This window comes from Bos mutus, chromosome 15 (assembly GCF_027580195.1).
Source record: "Bos mutus isolate GX-2022 chromosome 15, NWIPB_WYAK_1.1, whole genome shotgun sequence".
Taxonomy (NCBI): domain Eukaryota; kingdom Metazoa; phylum Chordata; class Mammalia; order Artiodactyla; family Bovidae; genus Bos; species Bos mutus.
In genome coordinates this window covers 18,445,829-18,460,977 of record NC_091631.1, presented here as the reverse complement: position 1 = coordinate 18,460,977, position 15,149 = coordinate 18,445,829, and the positions used below count along the sequence as shown (strand labels likewise).

The 15,149-nt window shown below is 37.4% G+C and overlaps 1 protein-coding gene across 1 annotated transcript in view; it reads right to left on the bottom strand.

Annotated features, from left to right (window-relative positions):
• CSTF3 (cleavage stimulation factor subunit 3) overlaps positions 1-14,915 on the bottom strand; it is a 67,424-nt gene extending 52,509 nt beyond the window's left edge. The window contains exon 1 of the mRNA XM_005890880.2: positions 14,710-14,915. Within this exon, the coding sequence (XP_005890942.1) occupies positions 14,710-14,736 (27 nt within the window). The 5' untranslated portion in view covers positions 14,737-14,915. The remainder of the gene's footprint in view (positions 1-14,709) is intronic.
• Between the last annotated feature and the right edge of the window lie 234 nt (positions 14,916-15,149).

The following is a 15,149-nucleotide window of genomic DNA, read 5'->3' as shown; positions in this document are numbered from 1 at the left end:
GCAACCACCAAAAAGAACAAACAAGGCAGGTCTATAAACAGCAACATGGGACATAATAGCCAGTTAAAAAAAAAGTAGGTGTGGCTGGGGAGATACACGCACACCACATACAAGTGTACTTTACACATCGTATACATACTCTTCTGCTGTTTGAAGTTTTACTGTTCACCTGAAAAATATTTCCTCAGTGCCTATTATGTGCATTGTTTAAGGGGCATCTGGGATACAAAACAAAGACTTTCAGTTTACTTCTTGACAAAACAAATTTTAAAAATATTTTAAAATAAATGAGGGTTTGTAAGATATGAATCATAAAATATTAATGATATTAATGATAAAAGAAGTAAATATGATACTTTAAATTACAACCTAAAAATCAGCTAAGCTAATCAAAGCTACTAAAAATAACAATTAGTATTTCAAAGCAGTCTGATGGGAGGCCAAATCATTCAAATTCACGTCTTCAAAATTAACCTACCAAATTAGATAATGTATACTATACTTATATGCAGAGTACATCATGTGAAATGCCTGGCTGATGAATCACAAGCTGGAATCAAGACTGCCAAGAGAAATATCAACAACCTCAGATATGCAGATGATACCACTCTAAGGGCAGAGTATGAAGAAGAACTAAAGAGTTTCTTGATAAGGGTGAAAGTGGAGAATGAAAAAGCTGGCTTAAAACTCAACATTCAAAAAACTAAGATCATGGCATCCAGTCCTAACACTTCATGGCAAATAGAAGGGGAAAAGTGGAAGCGGTGGCAGATTTTATTTTTTGGGGCTCCAAAATCATTGTTGACAGAGACTGCAGCCATGAAATTAAAAGACACCTGGTTCCTTGGAAGAAAAGCTACGACAAACTAGACAGCATATTAAAAAGCAGAGACAACACTTTGTCAACAAAGATCCACATAGTTAAAGCTATGGTTTTTCCAATAGTCATGTACAGATATGAAAGTTGGACCATAAAGAAGGCTGAGCACCAAGGAATTGATGCTTTTGAACTGTGGTGCTGGAGAAGACTCTTTAGAGGCCCCTGAGTAGCAAGGAAATCAAACCAGTCAATCCTAAAGGAAATCAACCCTGAATACTCACTGAAAGGACTGATATTAAAGCTGAAGCTCCAACACTTTTGTTACTTGATGCAAAGAGCCAATTCACTGGAAAAGACTCTGATACTGGGAAAGATTGAAGGCAAACAGAGAAGAGGGAAGCAGATGAAATGGTTGGATAGCATCACCAACTCAATGAACATGAATTTGACCAAACTCTGGGAAAGAGTGAAGGACAGGAAAGTCTGGAGTGCTGCAGTTCATGGGGTTGCAAAGAGTTGGACACAACTTAGTGATTGAACAACAACACATACCATAATCTGCAGAACAGAGAAACTCAGAAGATGGCATCTAATATCTGACCAGCATAACTGCAGCAAGGATAAAAGTCTCCTTATGAAATAAAATAAGCCATTCATTTAGTGATTCTCAACCCTGGCAGCACATCAGAATCACCTTGGGTAAAGAGCATTTAAAAAGATACTCAAGTCTCACTCTGGATCATTTGAAATAAAATCTCTAGGAATGAGCCTCAACTGTCACTGTTTTTAAAAAAACTCTTCAGGTCCAATTCAAGAGACATAAGGGATGCAGGTTTGATCCCTGGGTTGGGAAGATTCCCTGGAGAAGGGAATGGCAGCCCAGTCCAGTATTCTTGCCTGGAGAATCCCATGGACAGATGGAGCCTGGCAAGCTGCAGTCCACAGAGTTCGAAAGAGCCAGACATGACAGCATCAAGTGGCACACAGCACCAGGTGGTCGCAATGTGCAGCTGAGTTGAAAGTAAGGGCTCTGGCTCAGTGGTAAAGAATCCACCTGCCAATGCAGGAGACGGGCAACCCACTCCAGTATTCTTGCCTGGTAAACCCTTTGGACAGAGAGACTGGTGGGCTACAGTCCAGGAGGTCACAAGAGTCAGACACGATTTAGCAACTAAACAACAACAAGCAGTTCCAAACTTTTTTTTTTTTTTGGTACTGCTGTACCTTCTTGCCACTGATGTCCATGGGAACTTTCACAGGATAATGTTCTCAAATATACAAAATAAACTATGTAGGATTCAATTATACTGAAATATAATTATCTAAATATCTTAAAGTTTTACACAGTAACAAACACTTATCACATGAAATCTAGTGAGTCTACTGATGAGTGCTAATAGCACTGTGAATCCTTCTGTCCCAGTCACACAGCTGTTGCTAACAGTACTAGCATGGTTTCTTGCCCACATTCATAATAGAAGGCTTGATTTCAGTTAAAATTAGTGAAAATAGTTTTATTTTGTCCATTCAAGTTCATGGAACACCAAAAATTGTATCAATAGACGCCTGGAGGAAGGAGTTACCATGGACTAAGAAGCCCAAGGAAAGGATGATGGATCAAATGTAAAACAAAACATTTATTGACCATCTACTATGTTAGGCATTAATCACCACTCCTTGTTAAATAACCAATAATCCCATTCTATAATAAAAAATATAATTAAATTACATGAATCTGCCCAAAGTCCAGTTAAATCTGGCAGAACTATGAATCAGCTCTTTGCAGAATCTTTTACAATGGTAAATGTTTTCCTCCGGACAAGAATGTAGTCAAATGTTTGTAAAAGAATCTATATATATAATTCTCTATCAACTGAATTAATAGAAGATAACTGAAACGGCCCAGTATCCTCTGGTAGTTAAAGGCCACATTTCTCACAATAAGAAGTCATTCATTGTCACAGATATGAACCAGTTGGGTAACCAAAGAGTGTAACATTTTTGTTTTGTGGTCTGGCTACTGTATTTGCTGTTGAGCAAATGAAAATGGAAGTTTTCTAGAATCAACAAGTAGACTGAGGCTTCATAAAGAACAGAGTTGTATTACTGGGTTGGCCAAAAAGTTCACTTGTCATTTTCCACAACACCTTACAGAAAAACTTGTTCTGGCCAACCCAATATTATTTTCTGAATCTGTTGCCAGATCAGAGAAATAGGTCACTTTAAGAAAACTTGTCTCAAGTTTCTAGTGCCCATTTGTAATGGAATGAGGTCAGAACTCTGTTTAGTTATAGCCAAACAGCCATCTCATGTTTACATGTCCCAAAAACAACTATAAAGAAACTATCAAAATCCAGCTTGTCTTTGGAATACCTATAATTCTATTATCATCCTATAGGGGGATGTTAATGGGGAATAGGATGGGCCCCAAATCAAATGAGCAGAACAAAGGCTGGACTAGTTCAGTTCCCAATGCATGCACATTTAATGATACTAGTAGGACACTGGGAGCTGCTTTGATTTGCACAATTTTAAAAATCAGAAACATTATAAGACTGTAAGGAGTATACAGATACACATCAACATATACTATTTCAAATGGGTACAAAAATCAGAAAAACTTGTGAAGCAGATGACAGACTTTTTTTGTAGAAGGCAAAAATGCTGCTGAGGAACTACTTGAGTGTGTGTTCTATGAACAATTTTTCTAGTCGTAGAGTATTGCTAAAATACCAACTTCTCTCTGAAGAATTCCCCCATGGACAACTGACTTAAAGGATGGAGGTAGGATACATTATACATGTTTGACTTTTTAATAATAGCTTTATTGAGAATCAAATTCCATACAATTCACCCATTTAAAATGTAAAATTCAATGCTTAAATTTAGTATATTCACTATCACAATAAATTTTAGAACATTTTTACCACCCTAAACAAAAACCCATACCCATTAACTGGCATTCCCATTTCCCAATCCGTCTAGGCCTATGCAACCACCAATCTGTTTTCATAAATGTGTAGGCATTTCATGTAAATAACACAATGTGTTTTGTTTCTGACTTTCACTTTGCATGTTTTCAAACTTCATGTCTTCATATCAGTACTTTCCAGTGCCAAATATTGAACTGAATGGATATCCCACATTTTACTAAACAGTCGATGGACATTTGGATTATTTCTAGTTTTTGAGTGGAGCTCCTTTTGTATTTTCTTTTTACTTAGGTGTATACCACTCCAGTACTCTTGCCTGGCAAATCCCATGGACGGAGGAGCCTTGTGGGCTGCAGTTCATGGGGTCGCTAAGAGTCAGACACGACTGAGCGACTTTACTTTCCCTTTTCACTTTCATGCACTGGAGAAGGAAATGGCAACCCACCCCAGTGTTTTTGCCTGGAGAATCCCAGTGACAGGGGAGCCTGATGGGCTGCCGTCTATGGGGTCCGACTTTACTTTCCCTTTTCACTTTCATGCACTGGAGAAGGAAATGGCAACCCACCCCAGTGTTTTTGCCTGGAGAATCCCAGAGACAGGGGAGCCTGATGGGCTGCCGTCTATGGGGTCGCACAGAGTTGGACACAACTGAAGCAACTTAGCATACCCAGAAGTAAAACTGTTATGCCATAAAGCAAACTATGTAACACTCTGAAGAAGTGTCAGACTGTTTTCCAAAGTGACTGAACCATTTTACAGTTCCACCAGTAAAAGGGCTTCAATTTTTCTTACATTCTGACCAACACTTGGTATTATCTACCTTTTTGATAATTTTAAATGACAGTAGAGTGGTATCTCATTGTAGTTTTGATCTTTATTTCACTGGTAGTGAAGTTCAACACTTTTCATGTTTTTATTGGCTATTTGTATATAGTTAATGTCCTTCCAGATTCCTTGCCCATTTTATTTTTTTTGTTATTGCATTGCAAGTGTTTTTACATATTATAGCTATTAGTTAATTATTGGATATATAGTTTACAAAAATTTTCTACCCTTCAGTTGGTTGTCTTTTTACTTTCTTTTTGCTATGGGAAGCTAACTCAGAGAAAAAGAACTTACAATATTGTCTCACAGGTTCCATGCATTATTTCAATGGTTCTCAAACTTCTTATAGAGAATCACTGCAGTCTTACAACTGAGGAACTAGAGACACTTTATAAAATGTGGGTCAAATCTATCAATATTATATTAGAAATTAAAACTGCAAAAATTTTAATGTTAATTCATTTAAAAATAAATTTCTAATTTTAGTTAAAAATATTTTCCAGGACAACAACAAATTAGTGAAAATGATGTCACTGTTTTACATTTTTGTGATCTCTTTAACATCTGGCTTCTGCTTTCAATCTGCTGCAATATATCATTTTTGATGAAGACCAAAAAATACAATTATGTAGTCTGAAAAAGAAGAAGCATTTTTAATAATCTTTTCTTACAATTGTCATGTGTCATGGATATGCCACATAGCTTCTGGGAAAGTGAGGCTGCAAACCACCGTCTATACAATAGTTTAATTTATATTAGGTGGCTGTCAATAGGGTGGGGTGTGGAGAAGTGACAGACATTTATATTAATGATTTTAAATGTATCAGTCAGCTCAGTTCAGTCACTCAGTTGTGTGCAACTCTTTGTGACATCATGGACTGCAGCATGCCAGGCCTCCCTGTCCATCACCAACTCCCGGAGTTTACTCAAACTCATGTCCACTGAGTCAGTGATGTGTATAATCTAATTTAATTTCTTCTTTCCATTTCCACCAGGGAAGTAAAACTTGGGACAGGAAAAAAAAAAAAAACTTCACTTTCTTCAAATAGCTATTTTTGTGATATATGGAGAGGGTGTTATGCTGGAGGTCATATGTAAATTAAATTCAAATAGAAGTCAGTGAAAATTTAAACCAAGTGATAAAAATCAAATGTAGAGAGGGATATAGTAAGTTAAAGAATGTAAAGCTACATCAGCTTTTTGACCAAGAGTTTTGATGATCTTTGCAACAGAACTAGCAGAGTCACAAAACTAGTTTTATAATGAGTATTTTCCATTCATGAGTGACTAAATATAGTAGGGACTACCAGACCACCTGACCTGCCTCTTGAGAAACCTATATGCAGGTCAGGAAGCAACAGTTAGAACTGGACATGAAACAACAGCCTGGTTCCAAATAGGAAAAGGAGTACATCAAGGCTGTATATTGTTACCCTGCTTATTTAACTTCTATGCAGAGTACATCATGAGAAACGCTGGGCTGGAAGAAGCACAAGCTGGAATCAAGATTGCTGGAAGAAATATCAATAACCTCAGATATGTAGATGACATCACCCTTATGGCAGAAAGTGAAGAGGAACTAAAAAGCCTCTTGATGAAAGTGAAAGAGGAGAGTGAAAAAGTTGGCTTAAAGCTCAACATTCAGAAAACGAAGATCATGGCATCTGGTTCCATCACTTCATGGCAGGTAGATGGGGAAACAGTGGAAACAGTGTCAGCCTTTATTTTTGGGGGCTCCAAAGTCACTGCAGATGGTGATTGCAGTCATGAAATTAAAAGACGCTTACTCCTTGGAAGGAAAGTTATGACCAACCTAGACAGCATATTCAAAAGCAGAGACATTACTTTGCCAACAAAGGTCCATCTAGTCAAGGCTATGGTTTTTCCAGTGGTCATGTATGGATGTGAGAGTTGGACTGTGAAGAAAGCTGAGTGCAGAAGAATTGATGCTTTTGAACTGTGGTGTTGGAGAAGACTCTTGAGAGTCCCTTGGACTGGCAAGGAGATCCAACCAGTCTATCCTAAAGGAGATGAAACTCCAATGCTTTGTTTGGCCACCTCATGCAAAGAGTTGACTCATTGGAAAAGATCTTGAGGCTGGGAGGGATTGGGGGCAGGAGAAGGGGACGACAGAGGATGAGATGGCTGGAATGCATCATCGACTCGATGGACATGAGTCTGAGTGAACTCTGGGAGTTGGTGATGGACAGGGAGGCCTGGCATGCTGCAATTCATGGGGTCACAAAGAGTTGGACACAACTGAGTGAATGAACTAGTAACTGATAAATATAGTAGGGAGAGAAAAATCAGTTAAATACTATCAAAGGCCTCAGTTCAGTTCAGTTGCTTGACTAGACGGACCTTTGTTGGCAAACTAATATCTCTGCTTTTGAATATACTGTCTAGGTTGGTCATAACTTTCCTTCCAAGGAGTAAGCGTCTTTTAATTTCATGGCAGCAATCACCATCTGCAGTGACTTTGGAGCCCCCAAAAATAAAGTCTGACACTGTTTCCACTGTTTCCCTATCTATCTGCCATGAAATGATGGGACCAGATGCCATGATCTTTGTTTTCTGAATGTTGAGCTTTAAGCCAACTTTTTCACTCTCCTCTTTCACTTTCATCAAGAGGCTTTTTAGTTCCTCTTCACTTTCTGCCATATGGGTGGTGTCATCTGCATATCTGAGGTTATTGATATTTCTTCAGCAATCTCGATTCCAGCTTGTGCTTCTTCCAGCCCAGCGTTTCTCATGATGTACTCTGCATAGAAGTTAAATAAGCAGGGTGACGATATACAGCCTTGACGTACTCCTTTTCCTATTTGGAACCAGTCTGTTGTTCCATGTCCAGTTCTAACTGTTGCTTCCTGACCTGCATACAGGTTTCTCTAAGAGGTAGGTCAGGTGGTCTGGTATTCCCATCTCTTTCAGAATTTTCCACAGTTGACTGTGATCCAGACAGTCAAAGGCTTTGGTGTAGTCAATAAAGCAGAAATAGATGTTTTTCTGGAACTCTCTTTGCTTTTTCCATGATCCAGTGGATGTTGGCAATTTGATCTCTGTTTCCTCTGCCTTTTCTAAAACCAGCTTGAACATCAGGAAGTTCATGGTTCACATACTGCTGAAGCCTGGCTTGGATAATTTTGAGCATTACTTTACTAGCGTGTGAGATGAGTGCAATTGTGCAGTCGTTTGAGCATTCTTTGGCATTGCCTTTCTTTGGGATTGGAATGAAAACTGACCTTTTCCAGTCCTGTGGCCACTGCTGAGTTTTCTAAATTTGCTGGCATATTGAGTGCAGCACTTTCACAGCATCATCTTTCAGGATTTGGAATAGCTCAACTGGAATTCCATCACCTCCACTAGCTTTGTTTGTAGTGATGCTTTCTAAGGCCCACTTGACTTCACGTTCCAGGATGTCTGGCTCTAGGTGAGTGATCACACCATCATGATTATCTGGGTCGTGAAGATCTTTTTTGTACAGTTCTTCTGTGTATTCTTGCCACCTCTTCTTAATATCTTCTGCTTCAGTTAGGTCCATACCATTTCTGTCCTTTATCGAGCCCATCTTTGCATGAAATGTTCCCTTGGTATCTCTAATTTTCTTGAAGAGATCTCTAGTCTTTCCCCTTCTGTTGTTTTCCTCTATTTCTTTGCATTGATCGCTGAAGAAGGCTTTTAATCTCTCCTTGCTATTCTTCGGAACTCTGCATTCAGATGCTTATAACTTTCCTTTTCTCCTTTTGCTTCTCGCTTCTCTTCACAGCTATTTGTAAGGCCTCCTCAGACAGCCATTTTGCTTGTTTGCATTTCTTTTCCATGGGGATGGTCTTGATCCCTGTCTCCTGTACAATGTCACAAGCCTCTGTCCATAGTTCATCAGGTACTCTGTCTATCAGATCTAGTCCCTTAAATCTATTTCTCACTTCTACTGTATAATCAGAAGGGATTTAGATCATACCTGAATGGTCTAGTGGTTTTCCCTACTTTCTTCAATTTAAGTCTGAATTTGGCAATAAGGAGTTCATGATCTGAGCCACAGCCAGCTCCCGGTCTTGTTTTTGCTGACTGTATAGAGCTTCTCCATCTTTGGCTGCAAAGAATATAACCAATCTGATTTCGGTGTTGACCATCTGGTGATGTCCATGTGTATAATCTGCAACGTTTTTCTCCATTTATTTTATCAATGTATTCAAAACCAACTTTGAAGGTCCAAGTATCTTCAATCCCTAACCTAAATGGTTTACAAACTCATTTACTTAAATATTACCGTGATACTCATTTCCAATGAAGATTTTCAGCCTCACCTACAGAATCTATTACAACATATCTAAAATTGAGGTACAGGCAATAATGAAGCACCTAAGTGAATATGATACAATGGACCACTGACTCCATGTTGAGAACCACCACCTAATCCATCTGTTCTATAAATATGTGTTTCCCCAAATGTTGTTTCCTCAAAAATAAAGCAGAATCAGACCCAAGTCATTCCTTTTGTTGTTGTTGTTAAAATATTAAGAAAACTGCAAATACTAAATGTTTCAACTCGTAAGTTTCTCTTGGTAGTCTTTTTCCAAAATCAAAACCAGACTAGAGTAGTACTCTGCAAGACTATTCAAGAAGTAACTAAGCCAATTCATATGCCTAAGGCATCCAGAACTAAGGTGACATTAGTACTGGATGCCAGCCTAGTCCTATGTTCCTTTACCAGTGCGACAAAACTACTAGATGTTTTCAGTGAAAAAATCTGAATATATCCTGCATATAATCCCTTCAAATCTTTCAAAAACTTAAATCTACTAAACGTACAACCATTTCAAAAACTCAGAATAAGCAGACTAACAGTTATTGCTCTAAATAATTATACTTATCATACTTGCTTCTTATATTTGTTTATTCATTCGCTAGGAAACAAACAGCTTCGAAGTATTTGTTTTATACATAAAAATCTTAATCTTTTAGAATGTGAAAAACGCAGCTTCTTTTGATCAGGAGGGACCAAAATATTAATTTATCTGATAAGCTAAGTGAAACACTAGAAAGACAACAATTAAGAATACTTTTACCTTTCGGGTTTTAATAAAAATTTACTGCTTATTATAAACTATCCATTAATCTAAAATTAGGTTAAACATTTGCCCAACTAAAATCTCTTTTAAAATCAATCTCACACCATTACCAACTATTCATTAAAAACAAGAAGACTCAAATTCACAACTAGGTCTTGTCTAAAAAAGAATAAAGATTTAGAGATAATGGCAGAAAAGTCGAAAACTATGAATTGTTTTTTGCAATCATCCACTTAATAGATACAAACATCTGAATAGATTTTACCATTCTGGAAGGCCTACCTAGGATGCAAATTTTTGTGTTCCTAAGGAAGAGAGAATGCAGTCTCGTCTAACACAACCTCCCTCTGTTGTACTTTTCAGGAAAACCAGTACTGTAAACACAGATCTCTCTCTCTTAGGAACAATTACTGCCAGATATAGTATCCTCTATAGTAAATTTCCTCAAGAAATATTAACAATAAGATCAAATCAACCTTGCCTGTCCAAAACTGTTACACTAAGTATCACTTAAAACAGGACAGGGGAAAGTTAGAAAAGGCTATTACAGAAAGATTTTGTTAAAAACAAATAAAAATAATTGTATCCAAAGAAAAGACTATCATATAACATATATTCTTGGCTTTTTCACTTCCTCTTCTAACCTTCACACACATCCACTTAGGTTTAAAATAGGCACTATTTCCTTTTAACCACTACTAGATACTAATCGTTACTCAACAAAATAAATCAGGTTTCAACAGTTTTATCTTTCTTTCCTAATTAATAAGTACAAAATAGAACACATATTTCTCATATTTTCTATATCTTCCTAAACTTATTTTTCACCAAAAGCAAAACACTTTTATGGCCCTGAATTCTCCTCTTTGTTAAGAACTTTATTAGCCATTAATTTGAGCTTCTTCAAGTCACATAATTCTTCCCCCCACCCCTCCAAAGTAAAGATCATTCTTTTTATACTTCAGGCCTTCCTAACTCTAGGATAGGCTATGAATTGTTTGAAAACTGAAATCTTATTTCTAAAAGACAAAAGTGTAGAATCAGAAGTTTAGGGACTTAAAGCTTCATCGGAATTGACTTGGCCAAATACATTTCTCCCTTCCTCTTTTTCTGTTGGTCAACAAAACTTTAGAAACCATTCACTCTTATGCCCAAAATACTTTATTTTGTATTACCAGTAATTATTTATAAGCACCTATCTTCCCAAGAAGATACAATTCTATAAAATTTTGTAACATATAGCATATGGCCTGAGTGCAAAAATTTATCCATTTCACCTTTAATTACCAAAACAGTGATCTAGGTTTTTAAGGTGAGTAAGGCAGCCCTTTGAATTCAAAACTCAGTGAACGAACTCGAAATAGCCTATTAAATGCTGTAGAGGTGGCGCACAAGGTAAAATGATGTGAAGAATGAGATCAAAAGTTGAATCAAGCAGTTAGAAAAAAGTGTACAAGATAAAAATAGAGCCATAATTCCACGGGGGAACCAGATGTGCTTTTGTCAGGGGGGAAATCTATATGCATGTGGTTCTGTCATGACTAAACTGGCAAAAACAGTAAACACGAGGCTCCAGAATATCCACCAACACTGCAAAGTAATTTAAACAGCACTCTAAATGTAAAATAGAACATCCTTACAAGAGTTAAAAAAAAACCCACACACAATAAACCTCACTCTTGATTTTGTTTGTCTACAATCATTTCCCTCTTTCAAAGAGCACAAATCCAGAGATTCAGTACCAAGAAATGACCATCTATATTTTTGAATACATTTCAAATTATGAATTTGAATTATGAATACATAATTTTGAATAACAAATCTAAAATATTATCAGGTTTACTGAACAAATTATCATTTTTTTGAGTTTCAATGCTAAACAGCTAAAAGAAATCTACAATTCATATCTCGAAGGAGGGAAACCCCTTGGCATCTTTCCAAAGCAAATCCACCATTCAGAGTGGTTTTGATCTTCTTCTCATTATTCAAGTTTTGTTTAGTCTTTTTTTCCCCCTTGTCCATCATCACTCAATTTTCCCCTAAATTTTCACTGACTGTTGCCTTACACATCAAGCAAGCTAGCTGATTCATATTTTTGATCATGTCACCCTTCAAGGTATTAACCACTGTTCCAGTTAAAAGTTGAATAATATCATATCTGGGATTTGCTTCAAAGTAATGGAGGTGGGGGGCTTCCCAGGTGGCTCAGTGGTAAAGAATCTACCTGCCAAGTAGGAAATGCGGTTTCGATCCCTGGGTTGGAAGATCCCCAGAATAAGGAAATGGCAACTCACTCCAGTCTTCTTGCCTGGGAAATCCCAAGGACAGAGAAGAGTGGCAGGCTACAATCTATGGGATTGCAAAAGAGTCAGACATGACTTATTGACTAAATACCAACAACAAATGGAGGTGGGAAGAATAAGTCAAAGTATGGAGAAAACAGGTTTAGCTGTGACAAAGCTCTGTAATAGAAGCATCATATACTATTCTTTTTTTCTTGCATGTTTGAAATGTATCTTTAAAAAATTCAAAAGATTATATGAAGATAATTCTTTGTTGGTCATCAGATGTCAAAAAATGTCTTACAGACTGATGGAAAAAATATATAGGATACAGGAAGCACCATAAAAGTTAGGACAAGTTAAGCATAAAAAAAAAAAGTTATAGCTGAATTTAACATAGTAAATTCAGAAAACACCATAAATCCACAGCAATATTCAATCTTTAAAAAGGAGGGGAAAAGAAAACAGGAATTTCTTCTTTGAGGAAAAGTATGAGCCAGTAAGTAGAGACAGAATAGAATTTTTTTAAAAAATCACAATTTGCCATTTCCAAGGAAATAACTTATTTATTCAAGGATTATCAATTGACAATAAATAACTAGATAAAAGGTTATTGAGGAACACAGTTATCGACCCACAGATTACTAACTGCAAAGGGGGAAATAATCCTTTACAATGAAAAGACCCAGCAGTCATTACCCTAACCAAGTGAACAAACTTAAACCATTGCTGACAGAGGAATAACCTAGCATGAAGTGCTTTTTGATGTGATGCTGTATTATACACAAAAATATTTAACCTGAATATTATCAAAGCTCTGAGTTTAGACAGAACTGTTACTTTCCAGGAAATACAGAAGATGAAAGAACAAGTTAAATGATACCTCACACACACACATCAAATAAACCCAGACAGAAAATGAGAAGTTCTACAAGAGAACTGTTCTGGATTCTTCAAATAGACAATAAATATCCTAGGCGACAAAAAATAGAGGGACTATTCAAGAGACATCATCAAATGATGCAAATAACCTACATTATAGATTCTGATTTTTAAAATAATAAAACCCTCTGAATCACACTGCCTTCTGGAGAAACTGAGGAAATTTGGATATGAACTAATTTTTAGAAGTACTACGGTATTACTATTAATTTTCTTAGATGGGAAATGGTATAATAGTTATAAAATAGCATTAAGGTCTTTATACTGTATAAGAGAAGCTGAAATAAGGGGGGCTGAATATGTGTTGACTTACTTTCAAATAAACATGTACAAGATATAAAGCAAATATGGCAAACACTCAACAACTGTCGATTCTAGGTGAAGACCTGTACTATAGGCATTCACTGCACTTTTCTTTATGTCCTAAACTTGGCACATAAAACTAATGGGTGAAACTTTTTTCAAAAAATTACCACTGTCTCTCCCACTTAAAACACCACAGTTCTCAGTTGAAAAGGTCATGGCACCATTTCAGTGTGTTTACAATTTTAGATAAATTTAAGAATTAACAATGAATTCGTGAAACTTTCAACGAAAACCTTAATACATTACTCCTCCTCCACTTGCAGGTAACAAAACATGAACCCAGAAAAAGGGTAGTATATGTAAACACATATGACGTAACAATTTAAAGACTGCAAATCTGGGGCATTCTAACAGGATGTAAAATGTAAATACTGAAAATTTCAGGACAGAAATTTGTCGACAAGCAAACACAAAATTCAGTTTATCCAAACTTGAACGACAATAAAATTTATAGTCACTCTATTCTATTCAATAGAAACATTCCAATTTTGCCTCATCTCTGTCAACCTCCAAGAACACTTCCCACTCCACAAGCCGGGCACTTGAAAAACGGAAACGTAAGTGTATTTCGTTGCTATGGCAATGGGAAATTTCAAGAACTCGAACTTGAAATCTGCAGTCTATCTAGCCTCCATTTTAAAAACCATTTACCTAAACATACTAAACATAAATCGAAAAAAAAAACCTGACATCTTTCATAAAATATCAGTTTCCTCTTTCAAACTAAAAGGTAAAGACTATCCTACAAAATTCTGAATAAAAAGCAAAAGGAACAGATCATTTAACAAAAACCCTGAATTTTTTAATATAACAGCTGTTTTTATTTACAGTGTCCATATCGAACTTCTCATTTCTGATATATCAAACTCTACAATTATCTGTGTCGTTGGAAAAACGAAAATGAAATGCTAAGGGAGGGAGCGGGAGAAAGCCACAGAATTCCCAACTTGGCATAACGATCCACTCCTAAACTGCTTCCTCCCTCATTCGCTCTGGCGAGAATCTATTTCTTCAGATCAGTTTCATCTCAAATTATTTCTCAAACTAGTAACCAGTTTCTGGGTACAGTGTATATCGGAAAGACGGTTGGAGAGAAAGAACACTTTCAAGTTTTTCGAAAACAGCGAGTACACGTTAAAATAATCCATTCCTAACCCCTAAACACCAACATGGTATTAAAGGAAAGAATCTCACCGGCTAAGTCCCATAAACCTAAACAGGACGAAGTAGTTTCCCAGCTATTGTCTAAATCAAATATTTGTTCATATTAACCCCTAAGACAGAGAAGCCAAAAAAGTTTCAAATCTCAGTCAGATCTCGCTCCCCATTCCCACCGTACTTCTGTACCCAGCCCTTGGGTACATTAAACCCCTGATTCCTTCCTCAAGCGAATATGGCTGGAGTACTCGGACGAACAGAGACGTGGAGAGAAGAGGTCGCCACGAGGCCCCACCACTCTCCTTCCTCACCTGCTCCGTGGCTCCGTCTCCTGACATGGCCTCAGCCGATTAGAATTACGAACTGGCCCGCGATGCCAAGCTAGAAAAGAAAAATTAAACTAAAAACCACCCCAAACCAGTAAAGTTGCCCCCTGCCCTGCGGAGCCAGACGGCCAACACGAATCGCCACCGCCCACTCAGATATGAATTAAAATGGCTCCGTCCCGGCCGGCCGAGTAGGGGGTGTGGCTTCTGCATTAACTTCCGGGGCAGTGGGCAGAGCTAAGAGCGCAAACTCCTAGGTTACTCAACCGCGCAGAAGCAGAAAGACCCCAGGGGGCGGGTCTAGTGCCTGTACTGACGTCACAGCCCGGCACTAGCGAGGCTCTTCTCGAGAGAGCTGCAACCGGCTGGGAGGCGGGAAACTGTTTCTCTTGGAGGCTTCTACGCCTTTTGCAATTTAATTATCA